Raw genomic sequence first — 20,840 nt, 5'->3', positions numbered from 1 at the left:
AAATCAAATCCTTGACTGTGGGAATTTCCTTTATTGATAAAACTACTAAGCAGTTAAATTGTGACTAAATAATCAGAATATGTAAAAAAAAGTGAATAGTTTATAAAGCAAATACCGTTTATAGCATTTACCCCAAACACCGACAGTTAACTAACTATAACTTGAAATATTATGTGACCTAAGCATAATTTTGGATGACAATCCAATGGGTTAAATGTTAGCTATAACTAAATAACCAATTCATTTGACTATTTACCAAAAATATTTTTGTCTTTATCTCCAACCCTGATTGGGCAGGACAGAATTGACAATGCATGGATGGATTTTGTTTTTAACAATTGCCTAAAATCTGTGGCTATGATAGACTAATGCATTTAGTTCTAAAACAGGGGTGTCAAACTCCAGTCCTCAGAGGCCACTGTCCTGCAGTTTTTAGATGTGCCACAGGCACAAAACACTGGAATGAAATGGCTTAATTACCTCCTTCTTGTGTAGATCAGTTCTCCAGAGCCTTAATGACCTAATTATTCTATTCAGGTGCAACAGAGGCACATCTAAATGTTGCAGGGCAGTGGCCCTCCAGGACTGGAGTTTGACACCTGTGTTCTAAAATAATAAACTGTTACTTATGATACTTTATTTTTCAGAGCTTGCACTTCCAGGGACAGAGATGTCAGGAGGGAATGATCAACCAATCAGAGCCAGTCTTGGATTAAAGCGAGAGTTACTCCACTCCACTGACAAAAAATATAATATTTAATTTTTTTAAACCATGTTATTTAGACTTAAATTTTTTTTAAAAATCTATAACTTCAGACATGACAGACATAAAATCATTCAATTTAGAATTACATTCAAGGTTTGATCATTAGTAATCAGTATTAAAAATTTCAGCTATTTTCTGTGAAGCTTGCTGAATTTATCAAGCATCAAAATATGGTTTAAGAACTGCTAGTATTTAAAAAAAACACTTTTTGAGGATGACAATGCCAAGGGTTTGAGAAAGGTCAGAGTTCTATGTGAACGTTACAAAGAAAAGCAAAACGTATTGTAAAGGAAATGTTAAATTTGGGTAAAGTATGTGTGCTCTGCACAATTTAATCATCAATGTCCTGAACTGTCAGCTTAAAATTAAAATGCATGATGCCAGGGAAAAAGCACTGCATGGTGTTGGCTGAGGTAAACATTGTTTTACACTAAACCCAGGATCTGTAATGTGTTGACACAGCACAGCTGTTTCCTCCATGGGAGCTATTCCTCTCCTGACCGTTTCTGTGTTTGCTCCTCTTTATTGACCTGAATGAAATTGTTGGTTTGCAGCTCTTGACCCTCGGCCTTTTGCTCAGCCAAGTAAACTGTGTCAACTGGAACCAATTACAGTTAAATCATTACAGGAGCAGAAAGACTGATCAGAAACTAAATCAGTGCAGCTAGAAAATAAAAACCCTTTTCTCATGTATAAGGCAATTGTCCTGCTGCTTAAGCCAAGAGTGCTTGAGCTTAAGATCATAAAGGCTGAAAATTCTCTGGTAAAGAGGAGAATTCATGGTTCATCCAGTTATGGGAAGTCGTCCTGCAACCACAACCGCAGACCATCACATCATCACCACCATGTGGACAAGGATACATCTTTCCAATACAATTTATTCTGTTTGTCAACTTATTTTGATCAAACACACAGTTCTGCAAATCACAACATAGCCCATGACAAAAAAAAAAAATATCATTCAAACATTTCATTTCTCAATAATTTACTCACACACATTGAGTTCTATGTTGAGAATCAAAGAGCAGATGATCTCATTCAGGTAATCAGTTTTTAACCAGACTGTCTTTTTTAAATTTCTCTTGCTAATGATTTGTTTTCTATAACTTGCAGCTACTTTGTTTTAGTTTCAACAATAAAGAACCTAAATAGGAGAATTTTTGTGCATTTTTTGACTGAAAAAGAATAATGTGTAAAAAAAAAAGGAAGAAATAGAATAACATAAGCTACCAAGTTGTTGCAGGTGTGTTTGGTATACATACATACATGTGACCCTTAAAAAAAAAAAAAAACATCTGAGGCTTATGGGTATATAATTATAAAAAAACCAAACAAACTGTCATTCAGTGCACCATTTCAGCACAGTAAAGCAAAAACCTATGCTTCTAGAATCTATTTGCATTAAAATAACTTATTTGTACATCATATTGATCCCAAATTTGCTGTTGGGATCCAAATAATTCAAAACATGGTTTCTGGCAATGCACAAAAAAGTAAATCTGCACTGAAAATCACCGACATTTACATCATAGGACACAAAGCTTGCAGCATTAATAGGTCAGCATCATACACACTGATCAGTTACAATATTACAGCTGTTCACAAAAATGTGCAATTAGAGGTCAGACACATACCTCAAAGCAAAAGTAAGTGATCTGGTATTTGAAATCAACAGATGATGTATTCACTCCTAAACTTGGTTGAAGCTCTGAATAAGGAGGCAAGCAATTTGAAGCTTAAACCATCGCCTCACGTCTAGCACAAAAACCTGCTTTTAAAAAACACATTTTTCAAAGGTGATTTTTTAAAAATTAACTCAATGTATCAAATTAGCATTACAAACCATCAAGGTATAGGTAATTGCTTTTAAAGTATAAAAACTTGGGGTTAAACAACTGAATAAAAATATATCAAATTAAAAATAGAAACGTAATAAAATAATGTCCATGCAGAATACGGTCTAATTTTTTGTAAGAAAGTTTTGACTAAATAGCAAATTATATCTAATTTTAAAAGATTTTCTTTTTATTAACATGAAAAGTGATTTCTTTTTTTGTTGCAACTGGATATATATATTATTTTTTTTCTTTAATTTCATTAAAGAAATGAATGATTTCTTAAGATGTATAGGTTTAGCCAACATAATTTGGCTACATTTACATAACAACTCTGCAAAAAAAAAAAAAAAAAATGCTAAGAGTCAAACCTGCAATGAGTGGTTTGGGACAGCACAACATAAATATTCCTTTATAATCCCAGAACCACAGTTAATTCAATTTGCTCAGAGTCAGTTGAGCCTCAAAGCAAAGTTTGGTTAAAAGCCACACAGATATTTAGTTTTGATCAAGGCTGTACATACATAACTAACCCTCAAGCTTTTAATTCACTGCATCTTAATGTCTTTATTAATAGTTACCATAATCTTTCATTGATGCTAAAGACATTGCAATTTTTGTTTTGTATTTACTGCTTTATGGAAATTTCCATAAATCCCACATGGAGAGGTATATTATTTTAAATTTCTTTATTTAACCACGTAAAACCCTATTGAGATCCATATCTCAATCTCAAGAGGGATCTGGGCAGAAATCTGCAATAATAAACTACTTTAACCTAAAATAAATATAAATAGAATTTTTGTTTTTCATATTTAAGTGACATGTGCAAACTACATTCTTCTGTGGCTTATTGCCCTTGTTTACTGGTACCAAGAAGCTTTTTCTACAGACTGTGCAAATAACAGGCTCCCACACTAAATAATCATATTATTGTGCAAAATAATGCGCATTCCTAACGTCTTACAGATTCACCTTCATTTGTCACTTTGAAGTGCAGCATTTTTTTAATGTAATTAGAGGAAGTCACCACATGAGGGCAGAAGTTTACAGATCAGTGGATGTCTATTTTTCTCTCCCTATTTCTCTCCCTGAACATGATTCAAAGTCGCTTCTGAAAGACGGTGGAGGAAATTTTCTTTTTGCTTTAGACAGAAAACAGAACTGTCTGCATTTGGCTAATTTTTCTGGCTACGCGGTTAAAAGAACCCAGTGTTAGTAGGGTGTTTTTAGAAATCCCAAATATATTGTGTTACTTTTAAAACTTTAGAAATATCCACAAAAATCCTAGGATGTGGGGCAAGTGTGTGTTTTCTTTATTTCAGTTGTCCTAAAACACTAGAGGAAGAAATAGCAGAATGGGATTAAGTGTCAGGGTTTTCTCCAGTTCATAGGTGGGATACCAGCATTTATGTTGCAAAAGGGATTGCTGCTCTCAGAGTTAGCAGGTAGAGTCGGATTCTTCTTCTCCTCCTCCTTTTCAGAGTCATCAGCTGTTGGTATGATGAGTGGGGTGGATTTTCTAAGATAAAACACAAAGGGACAAGTTTTATTTTCAACATGCTGGAGACCCCTGCAGCATGTAAATACAACTAGTGCTCCGTTCCAGTAACCTCGGACGTCAGATCCGAGGTGACAGCGTTTTAGTTAAACATTGTTTGCAGTGCCTCTTTCAATCATCGTTTATGCTTTTGTCTACAAGCATTTAATTTGAATTCAGTTTTATTTTAAGTTTGTATTTGAAATGATTTCATCTGTCAAACTTGCCCTTCAGAATTGATTGGCGGGGCCAACACTGATCTGCTGAACTCCACTAATTTAGCCCCATTTTCAGAAAATTCTGACTTTTACAGCACACAATATAAAAATAAACTCAAATGAAAGTAACATTATCAAATTAATAGCCATTTTGTCATGTCCCAACAAGTGAGGCTGATCTCCTGTGGTCTACCTGTCTCCGCTCTGTGTGATGAGTCTCCTGCAGGTCTCCATCTGGACGTCCAGCCCTCTCTTCATGGAGCACATCTCCATGTACTCGTGCAGGTGTCGGTTCATGTCGCTCTTAGCTGTGGCCAGTTCCAGCTGCGAAGGACCGCAAACATGTTAAAAATCACATAGACTGGGTCTATTCTCATTAGTAGAAGCTTTATAGACCACAGAAGTAGAAGCGCCAAGACGTCTCACCTCTATTTGGTCAATTGTGTCCTGATATTCTTTGTCTCTGGATTTGAACATGGACTCTGTGTCTTTAATCACTTTCTCAATCGACTCGTCCTGCTGGAAAAACAAACAAATATGCCATAAAGCCTTCGAAAATGATCACAAAGTATTTTGTCATTGTGATTAAGAACAGTGACAACATAAATCATTTGACACAGCTGGGGAGATTATTTTTTATTAAAATTAGCCTTTTACAAAAATCTGTGTAAAGCCATTGATTGATCACACCATAGATTCTCCATAAATATCACAAACCTCAACCAATGATCATCTCTAAAATCAAAACCAAACAAGTACAAGTTCTGATGTACTGTATGTCATGTAATGTAATTTATAACAATATAACAATAAAAGACACTATGTTAGCTTGTAGGGGTGAACCCTAGAGACAGAGTGCTTTAAACACCTGTCAGTAATCTCTTGAAGTTTCCTTTCTGGCATTGCATTAAGCAGGTCAATGGCTACTTCCGGAGGCTTATCTCAATTAACAGATTACTGGTCACCTACAAAGACATGTCACCGACGTCACCAGACTGAAGTTGCACTAAGTTACATCAAGACATCTCGCTGAAAATAGCTTATGGACACAGAACATCTAAGTGAGATGAGGTAAAAATGCCTACAGGAGGAAATCCCATCCCTGAACATGGGGACAAAATATCTGGAAAGACTACAGAAACTGAAGCAGGTGATGACAGTAAAGACCAGAAATCAATTTCTAATCATTAACAAGTTTCACCAAATAAAGTGAAACTTTATTTTTCAATTGATTTAAAAGGAGTGAGGCCTACTTTCAATCCTAAAAATGGTTGTAAACTACAGTTCCCCAGACCTTCAAGGTTTGACACCTGCCTCTTTAGCGAAGGTGTCAAACTCGAGGTCTGCGGGCCAAATCCAGCCCGCCAAAAATCATCCACAACAGTGATTTAAGATTGCTGTGTGGCCCTCTAGGATCTAGAGGACCACATGAATTGAACTTTGGGGTAGCAGTTGTGTGCTTAAATATTATTTAATCAGTTTCCATTTATATAGGACTTAATTACATCAATGCTAAAAATTTTGAAAATTGCTAAATTTTAAGACGTACTAATTGAATGCAGAAAAAACATTAATATTTTAACAATTTAATGGGTAATTTTATCAATATATTCCGCCACAACCGGCCCTTTCACATGCGACCCATGTCAGGTCGTATATCATATTCATCCGACTCGACATGGACATGAGTTTGAAACCCCTGTTGTAGAGTATGACATATGCAGCTCAATATGAAATGCAGTAAGGCTTGAAGTTGTAACAAGATAAAAGTTATTATTCTTATTCTACAAGAAACAGTCACATCTAATTGTTTTGTATTCATTTGTTTTCTGTATTGAACATTTTTAGAGCTATGCAGAAGCTTCACACGTTTCTAACTTCTGATTTATTTGAGAATACTGTAGTCTAAAAGTTTAACAGACAAGTAAGAAATTTAAGAAATGTAACGTGTGTGTACCTCTCCCTGTGTTTCAACTCCCAGTGTATATCCAGAAAAATCTTCCCACAGCAGAAGCGTCTCATCCGTCTCCTCCCAGGCCAGACTGTCGCAGTCATCTTCAAACTCACACTCCCTCCTCCAGTACAGATGCAATCAAGTCAGCTACATGGTGATTTACTGTTATGTTCAGAGAAACGATACCTACAGGTGATTCAGCATCTTCTGCATCTGCTCATTTATCAGACTGGCCGACGTGCTGCTGGACTCCTCGTCTTTGGCCCCTCCCCCCTCGCTCTCTGACACGCTCAGTTCGTCTCCGTCGCCGCTCTTTTGTGACTGCCCACTCGGCTTCCTAGTGCGGCGGCCAGAAGCGGATGGAGGAGTGGGTACCTGATGGGTGGAGGCGTGCAGATTTAGCTCAGAGGTAAAGGTGTTTATTGGAGAATGGTTGCTGCAGACGTACCTGGAAGATGGGAATGACGTCTTCGCAGTTCCTCTGCTGGGCGACGTCACACAGGCGAGCTGTGATGTCGATGCGCCGGCAGATGTCCATGTCCACCTTCATGGCCTTTTCTTGAATTTTGCTCTCCAGATCAGACAGGTCCTTAAGAAAACAAGTCAAAAGAAAATTCTGTTGACACAGCTTAGTAGAGCCGCACTTCTAAAAGGGAAGAAAATGAATTAATTTCTAAGAAAATCTTGATAAACTGATGTGTCTGTCCACTTTCTTTTTCCACTTTTAATTCTCTCTAGAAGTTTATTCCAGTGCGTGTACTCTTATCAAAAATGTTTTAGACTTACATTGCTAACAAGTCCTTTGAAAAGAACAAGCTCTGCCTTGAGCTGCTTCACCCTGAGAGCCAGCTCATCCTGGTACACTTCGCTCTCCTGCAGATCCTAAAACAAACAAACAAACAAAAAAATAATGCAAGCAGTTCTGTAGATGGATGGGTGAATGTAACATGCAGCATTTTAAATGTTTGATTATATTATAAGACTACAAAAGATCTTAAATGATACAGACTAACTACCCTCTGTAATTCGTAAGGTCCTCACAAACTAATTATCCCTTCTGGTGTTTATTAAGTGAATTAAGTATTTTCCTAATTATTTGGGGCATTTAAGGAAAAGCTGGGACAACTCATATATAGTATTTTCTCATTTTTTACTTTCTTCTAAATTCCAAAGAAGTGCAAAGCTTAGTTGATCCAGATTCAATGTTTAATGGAACCCCAAAGGGTCTTGTCAGAATAGAATAAAGTCATCATTCAAAATAAACGGAGTTAAAAAAAAACAAAAAACATAATTGGGTCCTGGTGCTATGAAAAGGTACTCATTTTGTTTGTTAGTTTTGCTATGTTACACTTTGTCTCAAATTAGCCATCAATTTTTAATAGCAAACAAAGATAAGAGTAAACACAAAAAACAGGTTTTGAAATCATGTTGCAGCTGTGACTACAGTCCAGCAGCAAGCAATCATCAGTGTGTGAATGTGTGTGTGAATGGAAATGGATGATTTCATGTACGCGTCCTAATGAAGTGCTATACAAGTCTGATGTCATTTCATTTCATAAAAGAAAAAATGATATATCCAAACCAACTGAGTTTAAGGTACCGTAATTGATACCTGAACATAATAACTATAATCAAACTGTGATGATTACATACCTCCTCAAGTTCAGCTACCCTTTCCTGCAGATCCATTCTGGCTTCATACTCTTCCTCCCATCTGTTAACACACAGTCACAAATCTCAACAGGAAATGATAGAGATAAACCAGCTCTTTATGATATTAACACTTTGACACATTTTCAAGACAGGAAACCATTTATTACTGGAATAAATGATTAAACTTATTACAGGAACACATTTGCCACTCAATATGAAAATTAAAGAAAAAAACAAATCAAATACTTATTATTTTTAACTGGAATATTCAGCTTTTTGTTGCATGGTTTCCTTCCTGAATTCAATCTAATTTTCAGCTGAGAATTTTCCTCCAAAGCTTTGAGACAAAATCTATTCCTATTCAGCAAATGTTACATAAGCAGGAAGTATTCAGTGTGGATGCTCCAGCGCTCAGTCTTCATGGAGAGAAGACAGAAATAAACAGAAACAGGCAGAAGTTACTGTGGGACCACATGCTCAGATGATTTCTGCTGTATTTTCCCTTTGCAGGAAAACAGAGAAATATCACAGGATAGACATTATGGTGCCACATTAACAGGGTTACATTTGGATATTTATATGGACTGATCATTTAAAATGTCTGTGTGCAATTAATACTTCCTCTTGACCAAATCCAACAGATTTAGAATCATTCTGTAAGTCACGTAAAAAATTATAAAATTAAATCCATCTGATCTGATGCCATTTCTACATTTCACCGCATTTAGTCTACAATCATGCCAATGCAATAAAACAGTGATCTTTTTCTATATCTTACAATCTCTTTTATAACCATTAGTCATAAACTAATGGTTATGACATTTAAATTTAAGGTGAACCTTATTTTCATATACATTAGGTACATTGTGCCTAAAATGCTGGAAATGTGCTCTTGATCTCACTTTGTCTATAAAAAAAGAAAATAATTGAAAAATTGATCAATACAACTTTTGACACAATAAAACAGTTTCAAAAAGCATTTGGCAGTTTGGATGCTATAAATCATATGTAAATAGGGGAAAATAAATACATTGGGTCCCGTTTTGACCTGATTTGATCAGAATCAGCTGCCTTTATAAAAAACAAAGCAAGAGCAAATAATGCTAAATAAAATCTACATTAGACTAATGATATTTTTCTTGTGTAAAATGGATATTTTTATTTTTTTATTGATGTACACCAAAGAAGAGAATATCACTTTGTTTATCTCACCAGTTTTGAATATTAGCGACTCAGAGCTCATATTTTTCAGTTCACTGAAATGAACAGACACAGATATGGTTGCTGGAAAGCAGCAGGCAGAGGAGGCAAAGAAGGAGCACCGATGTCCTTGTGGCTTACGTTTTAAAGTCTCCACACGTTGCTCTGCGGGGACATTTCTGATTGATTACCCTACAGACTCACGTTTTATTCCGGAGCAGTGGGATAATTTGTGATGACGTCAAACTGATGCCTAGTGTCTGACCTGGCTCTGACGTCCACAGCTGCAGAAGAGCCGAGTTTTAAGAATGAAATCTGAGATCTGCTGCAGTTTACTAATGAGATAAGCAATCTGCTTCATTCCATTGCACTGACCTGGATTGAATTAAAATGGGGTTAACTGAAATATAGTGGTCTGGTAAATTTGGACTAACTTGAGCTGTACAATCTGTAATAAAATGAACCAAATCAAAACTCTTAATTTATTTTGTAAACTGAATGAGATCAGTTTTGCTGCGCATTAGTATTGGAATTGAAATAAGCAGAACTGAAATAAACTGTTAAAGGAACATATCCGGATATGAAGCTGACTGAATCACATTTGGTTGAACTTTACAGTATACAACTAGACCTGGGTTGTTTGTTGCACTGTGTACAATGCCTTGATGTGATTTTTGAGCACTGATTTTATATGGATACACCGAGTTGTTTTAAAAAGTAAATAAATTAAATATGTTGTAAGTGGATTATCACAGAATAACTAAATCAATTATTCCTGCAAGTCTGACAAAGATGAGGAGAAGAGGCAAGTTTGTTTCTTTGGTTTGCTATTAAAAGTCACAAAGCAAATATTTAGCTTAATGTTTTTGAAGGTTTTCTGTAGGGGACAACAACCCTGGCACTGAGTTTGCACAAACGATAAGCAAGGATGTCAAGCTACAGTTTTGTAGGCTTAATGCTGCAAAATGGAGCTTAATGCTGCAGTTTTCCATGGTCTGGTTTTCCCTGAATTTTTTTGATACACATTTATTCCCTGTCTATCAAAATAGGTTGAAGATTAACATTTTGTAGGAATTCTCTAATTTTTTAAATCAACTTCTTATGGGTCATTCATATGTATTTTAAACATTAAAGGACTACAACCTATAACATACTTTTCAAAATTATAATGGCAATCTTGTCAGTTTGGAATAATGTCCCATCACATTTATAAAGCTTTTGGTTCTGATGTCAAAAAATTAGCTACAGACTCAGTGGCGCCAAGACCACTGATCTAAAAAACACTAGAGTTCTAAATAAACAGAAATCCTCTCTGCTTTCATTGCTTGGTTTTCTGCTTGAGCAAAATGATGTATGAGTCACTGTAACCCCGTAGAGCATCAATTACTGAAGGCAAAGCTGACATCATCGCTGTGTCCATTAGTACAGACAGCACTTAAAGCAGTAGAAAACAGTAACAGTAACTGCACCTTTTATTGTTTTTACCCATGTATTAAACGAAGGAGGAGTCGACAAGGACAGCAGGAAGTAATGTAAAAGATGGAAAGAAAGACGGAGCTATTCTGGGAAGAGATGAAGAGCACAGCAAAGCTGGGGATGGAGAAATGTTGACAGATGAACACACAGAGGAAGGAGGCAGAAAGGAAAACACAGAAAAGACATGGAGAAAATACAGAGAGGGAGATGGAAGGCTGGTTACATCACTGGGCTGCCGCTGCATTGCAGGTAGCAACACAGAAGTCAGCAGAGAGGAAGAGGAGGAGGATAGAAATGGAGGAAATGAAGGACATCATCTAACCATCTTATAATAAACCTATTTGGTTGTTTTAGCTGATCTTATATTATTACAGAAAGAAATGAAGTGAGAAATTAAATATGGAAATAAATAAAAATATTTTTAAACTGAAGTTTAAAGTATTTGTCCCTTAGTAAGGGACAATTTAAAATAAAGAGTTGCTTACCAAGTATGAATCATGTCGACCCCTCAGGTCATTAGAGACCTGCTCACTCAGTGTTCCCACAGCCAGAACTAAAAGTGAGGCACCATTTAGTTTTATGGAACTAACTCCCTAAAAACTGGACGTGTGAAGAAACTGTTGACTCCTTCAAACCAGGACTGCAAACATTTTTGTTTATAACAGATTTTTAACCAAAGAATATGACTAATGAGCTGTTCGTAGCATCTGTATTTTAGCATATTCTTCCATTATGTACTTGTATATTCATGCTTTGTCGTTTTCTTTTCCCCCCCTTTCATTTGATGTCTTGTAAAGGTACTTTGGGTTGTCTTGTGTATAAATGATGCTATATAAGTACACCTGTCTTGCATTCTCTAAGTTATTACTAACTTTAATATATTTATTGTAACATAAACAATAGGATCTGTAACAATCACAGACACTTAGACTTGAATTACAAAGGGAACTATCATTATATGAGACAAATACCTCTCCTCACATCTGCCGACATGTCAATCGATAAAAGCTTTTGTGAAAATACACACTTGGGCTAGGAGCTACTTTGCTTTCATTTACTCAGTCAAATCTGTCTTTGTAGCTAAATGTCAGACATTTAGCTACAACAACAATATATCCCTCTCTGGAAGTAAAACATCAATGACAACACAAAGTTTGAAATCACAAAATAATTAAGATTTTCAGGGAAACCTCTACCAGAACCCCTTATAAAATCATTTACAATGAGAAGGGAGTTGTTTTCACTTTCAACTTTTACACAAATGATCATCAAATATGACTGACATGCATACATAAAAAATATATTTATATAAAAATATTAATACCCTCTGTAGTTTAACGTTTTCTATGTAATGTTAAATATTTATGACTAAAATTAGGAACTTCCTTTTGTTAATGAATCCATTAAATGTTTAATTGCATGTTAGCTCAGTCGACTTGCGGTCTTGTTGCAGTGTGAAGAGAACACTGGCTGAATTATGAATGGGTCAGTTTAGTAAAAGTTAACAGTCAAAAGACCTGCAGCTGAGAAAGTTTCCATTTTGGAGCAATAATTGTGGTTTGTAAATAGTTCCAACCACTTTAGCTGTCTGTACATTATTATATGTGTCAGCTATTTAGGGCAAATGAGAAAAATCTACACTGGAAAAGCAAACTTAACTTTAATTTAATTAAACTATCAAAATTGGAATAATAATTTATCACTCACATAAGAATTTTTCATCATTTATGTTTTGAACTTTAATAGCTTAAATATACTTATATTTATGTCCAGCAAAAAAGCCAAAGTAACTCTGCAAAAGTCCAATTATATATTAAGATAACTTTGCTAATTTCTCCTGTTACAAAGAAACAAAACAATAATTGGTGTAGGGTTATGACATAAAATGTTAATGAGACACCAAGCACGGAGCACAAAAAAACTAATCTAAATTTAAGTGTATCTGAAGTTTTGGCTGGAAAAATCAAGTTATTTGATGTTTTCCTATACAATTACATCACATGACAGAAAATTATAAAATTAGAGATGACAGTTGAAGTTTTTTTTTTTGCCAAATTTTGAAAGGACCCATAAAACTTTTCAATCCAAGATAAACCTTTTCCCTGCCCACCACAGCTAAACTGTCTCCTTTACTGGAAATGATTTCCTCAGGGTTAAGAAGCTCAGTTTCCTAAAATCTTTGACTTTAGCGTTAATTAGTGCTGTAAAAGCTGTATACAAATTTGACGCTAAACTTTCTCAATCACAAGATTTATGGTAAACCTTAACTTTTAATAAGCTGTATGTGCCACACATGATGAATGCATTTGAACAAATATCTATTTGAAACCTAAATGTAAAATGTACTTAACAAAAAGCCCACCGAAATTAAATTTTAAAGTAAAACTGTATATTTAAGTTTTGATTCATAACGGATAGAATTTAATACCTTACTAAATTACTTTTACAGTGCGCTACACTCTTTATTCAAAGAACTTAGTTTTAACACATTACTTAATGACATGAATGAATTCAGCCCAGTTCAACAACAAGGTTCAGTCCCTACCTCCTCTTGTACTCGTCCCGTTCCCTCTTCACCTTGGCCAGCACGTTGTACAGAGCTCTGATCTCAGGTGTGATGGTGTCGATCTGGACCCCGATGCCGTCAGGGTGCCCCCAGGAGGCCCCGGGCCCCGAATCCCTGCCGATGCCGAAGCGGCGGGTGTGGTTGAAGGACCAGATGGTTCCGGGGAGGAAGCGCGGCGGCGGAGGCAGACTGCTGCTGGCGGCGTGCTTTTCGTTGATGTTGCTCAAGGTTTTGGTCGCGTCGTTCGGACTCGGAGCGGCACCGAGGGGGAAACCCATTGAGGTGAGGTTGGAGTTTGAATCTGTGTTCAGGTGGTTTGAAAGGAGCGGAGGGGGGTTCAGGGTGGGAGAGAGGAGGCCGCCTGGGAGGTAGGCCGAATTACTGACATTATGGAGCGGGATGTAGTTCGGTCTGGACGGAATTGGTCCGATAAATCCAGTCTGGACCCCCGTGTCTTTGGTCAGGGGTTTATGAAGCCCCTCTCCGCCGCTGCTGTTTTCCACGGCCTGCTGCAGCTGCTTCTCCAACACTTTATTCCTGCGCTCCAGTTCGTGGACTTTGGCTAAAAAACAGCGGAACCGCAGGTTCAGGGTCTTTAGCACGCTGATATTGGATCCCAGGTCGTTGCGCAGGGCCGTGGCCGCAGGGGGCCCCCGGTGCAGGTAGGCCAGACCCGACGACGGCGGCAGGACACCTAGGTCCAACCCTGACCAGCCATCCGGCCCGAATCCACCGCTGTCTCCCAGGAAGTAGCCTGGCTCCGGGATGGCTGCATCCGCCTGGCCCATCATGTGGTGATGCTGCTGCGGAGCCAGGAAGCCGCTCTCCCCCAGGACAGGATTCATTCTTGAGTAGGAAAATCTGAAATGCTCAAAATCCGGCATGAACCCAGACTTCTGTGGATTCAACACGCCAGGTAATCGATTAAAAATCCTTGATCCGAACCAGAATCCTAACCTGGAGGCCCCTTTATTCACTATTTTCTTTCCTGACTTGGCAAGATTTCATTCAGGAAGTGGAGCTGTGAAGTGAACCAGTTATGCATATTAGGATGACGTGACCTCATATGGCAGACAAAACGACATAACAGAATACCAGTAAACACACTAATCTTCTGACGCATTTTTTTTTAGAGGATATATGTAGGTGCTTCTAATACCAGGCGTCCATCTGCATCCTGCAGCCAAATTCAGTTTACTTTTACGCAGCGTTAGAGGGACAAACGCAGCAGCGATGCGCACAAGCAAAGTGAATATTTACGCCTTTCAATAAAGCTAAACAAAAGCATTTTCCGATCTCTAATAAAGATTCATCCTTACATACCTGGAAGGAGCGGACGGCTATTTCAGGCTCCAGTTAAGGAGGTGAAATCAGTCCAGAGCGGCTGTGCAGCGAAGCCCAGTCAGGAATAAACATCAGTGCATGACTGCGGCGGTGCTTTACCGTAATAACTGTAAAAGAAGGTTACCGAGCAGCTGAAGCTACCGTAAATCACATATTAAAGTTATTTGTGTGTTTTGCTTCTATAAACGGACTTTTTAAAATTTATTTTACTGGTAAAACTTGATGTGACCCCAGTTGACAATTTCAACAAGCTGAACTAAGCAAAGATGGATTTTCCCCTTTCTGACTTTTAATGTCTCTTCAGCTCAACCACACAGTTTCTCTTATATAATGTTTCTTAAAAATACCAAAGTTGAACCAGGAGATTCATTGCACTTAAAACAAACAAACACTTTTAGTGGAACGCAAGAATCTACACACTTCTGTTTAAAAAAAAGAGATTTTGTGAAATAAAAAGCATTTCAAGAAATTACACATATAATCAGCATTTTGCAGAAATTGAAGATTACTTTAAATTGCCAACTGAAATTTCAAGGTAAAATTCACTATATTAGGTTTGTACACTAGATGGTTCCAAATGTTCTAATTGGTTATATGCTTAAAGTTTTGCTCAGTTATGCAGTGATGTTGGGTTACACCAATAAATAAGTAGATTTAGACAAGGCCAGAGATAGTCAGAGTCCATTTGGATATTTCAAACATGCCACTATGCATATTGACATAAACTTAAGAACAAAGAAAGGAAAGTTTAAAATTGCATGATAAATTGGATTTGTTGTCCCTTTTTCTAATCTTATCAAAAATGGTCAGTGGGAAGTTGAACTCCACCTTTTACAAAGCAGAGAGTTATGCAGACATCTAATTGAAAGGACTTTATTAAGTCAGGTGACAAAATTCATAGAAATATAAGGTTGCTATACCGAACAGGTGATTATAGTACAGTGTTTATCAAGAAGGTAGGTTGAACCAAGGGCAAAGGTCCCAAACAGTTTCCACAGGGAACAGGCATCAGCTTTACTCCATGGAGAACATGTGCTGGATCAGGTCACACACTCGGTTGCTGTAGCCAAACTCATTGTCATACCTGCAAATAAACAGGATTGAAAAATCACATACATGTGAGCCACTAAGTACACCTAGAGTTCAGTTTCCCAAAACAGATCCTTATTGATTATCTGCTTTGTAAAAACTTACATTTTTATGGTAATTACAGATGTTTTTAGTCATTCTGAGAGTGGCATGATGGATTGTGGGATACTACAAAAACTCACCATGAAACCAGTTTCACAAAGTGATCATTCAATGCGATGCCAGCTCCAGCATCAAAGATTGAGGAGTGAGAGTCACCGTTGAAGTCTGTAGACACAACCTGAGCCGAGAGTCATGTACAGTTAGGAGACATGACCCCTACAGGTGAGGAGCTAGAGATGAATAACTGACTAATGTTTCATAATGTGCTGCCATCTGCTGGCTCCTGAGCAGATAAATGTCCCCAGAGATGCAACAGTATTCATTTGTTGTACCTGGTCTTCTGTGTATCCCAGAATTCCCTTTAATGGCCCATCTGCTGCAGCCTTAACAACCTTTTTGATGTCATCATACTTTGCCTGAATAATCGAACAAATAAACAGGTTAAATTACAAACTTTCAACCCAAATCTCCAAAGATGGTGCAAAATTCAAGTTTAAAAAAAGCAAAAGAAAAACATAGCATTCTATTCTGTTCTAAAGTAAGACCATCTCTTGGAGACAAACTGTTCAGATTATCTTTCTAATACTTACTGGCTTCTCCAGACGGACCGTCAGATCAACAACAGATACGTTGGGGGTGGGGACACGAAAAGCCATACCAGTCAGCTTTCTGTTATAGATTTACAACATGAGTGACCCTCAAGGCAGCTTTATTATAAATCCATTTTACATTTACTAAAACAAAATTGGCTAAAAGGATTTCCGTACCCGTTCAGCTCAGGAATCACTTTGCCGACTGCTTTGGCAGCTCCAGTCGAGGCGGGGATGATGTTCTGTGCAGCACCTCGCCCATCTCTCCACATTTTACCTGAAGGCCCATCAACAGTCTTCTGTGTGGCTGTGGTAGCATGGACTGTGCTCTGGATGAGATGACAGATGGAGCCAGTGACACATTTTGCTAATGCATTTACACCAGGCTCTGGTTTTAGTGTAGAGATACAGATTAGGGAGTAAACCTGCCAATACTGACTTTATTTCATTCCAATTTCAAACAACTAGCTATTTTAAATACTGCATCCCAAAGGGAGCCTTTTTAAATGATCGTCAACAGACTGCCCACATAGCAGAGAGTACAACAGAGGTTTTAGAAATTGCTAAATATTCCCTTTTACCATGAGACCTTCAACGATTCCATAGTTGTCATTGATGACCTTGGCAAGGGGAGCCAGGCAGTTGGTTGTGCAGGAAGCATTGCTTAAAAAGTAAATAAAAATATAAATAAATAAAACAAGAAAAGGTTATTGGTTGTTCTGAAGCTGCATAGTTTTGATTCTTCTCATCAAAATAGATTTGTGACATCAAATCAAAAAACGGATCCTGTTGAGACTCACCTGACGACCTTCATGGACTTGTCATACTTGTCCTGGTTGACGCCCATGACGAACATGGGAGCATCAGCGCTTGGAGCCGAGATAACCACCCTCTTTGCACCGCCTTTCAAGTGAACCTGAAAGATAAAAAAAAAACCCTGGTGGCTTGATGCAACTTAAATTAATATTACTACCCTAAATTAAGACAACTACATAATCTTGCATTCCCTTCAGAAAAATTTAACACCACCCCACAATTTTTTAAATTATACAATCCAAATGTTTTCAAATCATGTTGCCCCATCAACATTTATAACTCTTTATCAGCAAAGTGCCTTTTGGGAACTTACAGAAGCTTTGTCAATGGTGGTGAAAACACCGGTGGACTCCACAACATAGTCTACGGCAGCGCTACCCCATTTGATGTTGACAGGGTCCTTCCTGTACATTTTGACACCAAGGTTATGCATAATGTCTACTCATCAGGAAGCATATGAAGTCTGTTAAATACTACATACTCATGGAAGACCATGATCTGCATCTTGCCAATAAGCAGCTTGCCGTCCTTTGCCTTCACCTCTCCATGCTTCCAGACACCATGAGTGGAGTCATACTTGAACATGTAGACCTGCAAGACAACGTACAAGTTTAGGACTGCACAGAGAGTATTTGGACATTCTTAAATACCATGCTTGTAGCAGAAAATTGTGTGACATTCATTTATTTATTTTTAAAAGTTGCGCACCATGTAGTCGAGGTCAATAAAAGGATCATTGATGGCTACAACCTCAACCTTCCCACCCAGGGCTGCAGCTCGGGTCACCAGACGACCGATTCGTCCAAATCTAAAATACATTAAAAGGCAAGAAATATAATGAACAGCATATAGACTGCAAAAAGAAAATGGCCTCTGTAAATACCAAAGGAATAACTGCAACACTAAGTGGTTTTGAGAAAGTAGACATTTAGAATTAGGTCTTAAAATTTGATTGGACTGGAAAGAATCAGTCAGAGCCTCCACACTGACCAATTATACTTCCAACAGAAAGGATAAAGTTTAGGTTCAAATTCCAAACACAGACTATAGAGCAACTTTAGCAAGGTAGCTACAGTTTTCAGGTATTCCTCTTGACCAGCAGGTGGCAATGACTGAAAACTAAAAAACAGCAGACAGACCATACAAGGTCAGCCCACTTTAAAGACAAAGATGTTCACACAGGAAATCAGAAGGGAGTTTACCCCTAATATGGGAATCATAAGAGTGAGCCTTGAGCCGGAGTGAGGAGGGAGCAGAGATAGGATTGCATCACCTACTTCAAACTGTCAGGAAACAAGAGGTGCAATTGGATATCATGTCAGAAGAAAATGGTTCAGTAAAATAATTTTCAAATATGGATTTTCCCGAAAAATCATAAGTCATAAAATTTTGAAAATGGAGAGAAAAAAAAATTGGTCGAGCAGACAAATCTAATTCTAGTCATCTGCTGATCTCTCAATCAATTTAAAAATTTGCATTTGCAACACTGATAACCAGGATTTCAGATTTCTCCAGCTACTGATGGGAACATCCTTAAGAAAAGCAGGCTTTTAATTTGATATCGGAGATTTAAAAACAAATCGAAGGGAGCAAGAATTGTACATATTCAGCTTTCTGCTGAATGTTATCCGTAAGATCTGAATCAGAAGCTGTTCTTTAGCAGTCTGGGAAGCAAGTAGGGAGTCAGAAGGCCAAACTGGACCATCGCCCATCCTTTGTGTCTGAAGCTGGGCTTTGGCACCCTTCCAGCATCCACAATCTAAATCTCTGAGCAGCAGCTGCTGCTTCACAGAAGACTGAACCCGTTTCAACAATCTCCAAGACTTGGCAGCATCCATATTCGGAACCAAGGATGATCTCTGCACCTCGAAGATGTTGGAGTTAAATTTAAACAAGTGGGGAAAATCAAAGGAATGTGACAGCTGAGAAGAAACAGTAATGGAGTCAGTGGAGGATGTGACTGGAGGGACACCGAGCGTGGAGTCACAACACCAGCGAACTATAAATAGCAAGAGAATAGACTAACTTATTACAAGCAGAAGATAAAGGGTCCAACTCAAAATATTACGTTTCTGGATTTTCCATTTCCATCAGTTCAACTCAACACCAACATCTATACTACAAGATAACCAACATTCAAAGTACAATCACCACCATATGTATGTAGGACCTGAAAATAATTGACAAATTTTTGTTTTCTATATAATTTATGAATTCAAAACCAACAATGTTTTTTCTGAAGACTTCAAAGCTTAATTTATAGTCTTAAAAACCCTAACCGGTTGACAAAATAGACAGCAAAGTTGTATGAATTTCCATTAAAAATATAGTAGTGACAGCACAGCTTTAAGGAGCGACTCATAAATGTTGTCAGCTCGTCTCAATTGCTTCTTCTGATGGCTTGCAAACAAATAAGTCTCTTTGCCTTAAAAGTTGAGTGGTGATGGAATTCTGTAAAACTTGCGCGTTTTGTTATTTTTATCAAAACTATTTCTGCAACCCACAGTGCATCAATACGTTACGGGTTACAACGGTTCTTTCTGCAGGCGACATGCGGTTACTTTTATTTATTAATTTATTGCAAACAAGGAACATAGAAGAACAACATAGAATACCAGTAATTACAAACACAGATGCAACATCCAAGGGCTTTACAGAACATACAATTAGTTTACAATGTCAAAATCAAATCGGTGTGCAAAGGTTGTAGTTGTGATTGGAATGGCTTTATCATTTGAACTTAGTTTCAAGGATGCTATGGAATATAATATACTTTGAAATATAGACTATATAGATATTAATAGAAGATAAAGTCTGGAAATTAGGCTTTGTTGTAAATATCTGGAGGCGTGAATATGACATTTACCATAAATAATAAAAAAGCTAAAATATAAAAATTTTGTTTTGACAAGTTCACATTTTTCCATGCCAAACAAAACATCATTATCTGTTAAAGTAATATTAAGATTCTTTCGTTGAAAAAATATTGGCGGTTAGCAGTGAGTGCTGACGCAGCGTGACGTCCCTCTGCATTTCTTGTAACAAACTTCACTTTTCTAAAGATAGTTACTGAAGATATTTTCAACGGTCGGTTATTATGCTAAACAGGTTACTTAGCAACTGTTGCTAAGGCAGTTACATTTTCAAACGCCCACACCTCTGGGATTGATAGAAATCTGATGGAGAACATTTATGAGAAGTTTCATGCTTGTGCCATCATCGTATTTTTATTCCACTCGTCCAGACTAGAAGGTTTCTGCACAAAAAAGTCCGTATAACTTTAATAGCTTCTTCAAAACCTTCCTATGGCCGTATTCATGACCACGAGAGCGAAAATCTGTAAGATGCAAAACTTTAATTTTTTCTGTAAAGAGAGCAAAGCCAAATGAGCTCACCCGTTGATTCCAATCTTCACCATTTTTTTCTGTTTTTTTTCTTGCTGCTTCTAAACGGGTGAAAAGTTCAACATGTAATTAATAATTCAACACGTGATCAGTAAAGTTCGCGTTAACTCAACATTAAAACAAAGATGGATTTTCAGATTTACAGTTCCTTCTAGAGAATCTCACAGGGAACAACTTGACTCACCTGTTCCTCCAAGGAGCAACGTCGAAGAAGCTCTATGCAAACCGCAGTAAAATGCTTGATAAGAAAAACAAACAGGCACCTGAACCCTTAGCAAATGAACCCA

The 20,840-nt window shown here is 37.4% G+C and overlaps 2 protein-coding genes across 3 annotated transcripts; both read right to left on the bottom strand.

The window, feature by feature from the left end:
* Positions 1-1,626: 1,626 nt before the first annotated feature.
* Positions 1,627-14,661, bottom strand: LOC116731718 (intermediate filament family orphan 1-like). 2 transcript variants are annotated; one of them, XM_032581546.1, is made up of 10 exons: positions 14,532-14,661; positions 13,188-14,229; positions 7,967-8,027; positions 7,100-7,195; positions 6,762-6,902; positions 6,504-6,688; positions 6,317-6,434; positions 4,786-4,875; positions 4,553-4,683; positions 1,627-4,123 (listed from the first exon to the last, which is right to left on the bottom strand). In XM_032581546.1, the coding sequence occupies exons 2-10, from the start codon at positions 14,090-14,092 to the stop codon at positions 3,973-3,975; spliced, it is 1,878 nt and encodes a 625-aa protein (XP_032437437.1). In that variant the 5' UTR covers positions 14,093-14,229; positions 14,532-14,661; the 3' UTR covers positions 1,627-3,972. The 2 variants fall into 2 exon arrangements, with proteins under 2 accessions (XP_032437437.1, XP_032437436.1); XM_032581545.1 differs by having other exon boundaries at positions 4,786-4,878; positions 14,532-14,660.
* A 748-nt stretch (positions 14,662-15,409) lies between these two features.
* LOC116731719 (glyceraldehyde-3-phosphate dehydrogenase) lies at positions 15,410-20,840 on the bottom strand. Its single transcript, XM_032581547.1, has 12 exons — positions 20,738-20,840; positions 20,545-20,594; positions 17,858-17,957; positions 17,631-17,740; positions 17,463-17,553; positions 17,134-17,249; positions 16,915-16,996; positions 16,511-16,662; positions 16,334-16,412; positions 16,076-16,159; positions 15,824-15,921; positions 15,410-15,636 (listed from the first exon to the last, which is right to left on the bottom strand). Exons 2-12 carry the CDS (start codon positions 20,565-20,567, stop codon positions 15,567-15,569), a joined length of 1,005 nt encoding a protein of 334 aa, XP_032437438.1. The 5' UTR covers positions 20,568-20,594; positions 20,738-20,840; the 3' UTR covers positions 15,410-15,566.

This window comes from Xiphophorus hellerii, chromosome 13 (assembly GCF_003331165.1).
Source record: "Xiphophorus hellerii strain 12219 chromosome 13, Xiphophorus_hellerii-4.1, whole genome shotgun sequence".
In the NCBI taxonomy this organism is placed as follows: Eukaryota; Metazoa; Chordata; class Actinopteri; order Cyprinodontiformes; family Poeciliidae; genus Xiphophorus; species Xiphophorus hellerii.
This window is presented reverse-complemented; position numbering and strand designations above follow the sequence as displayed.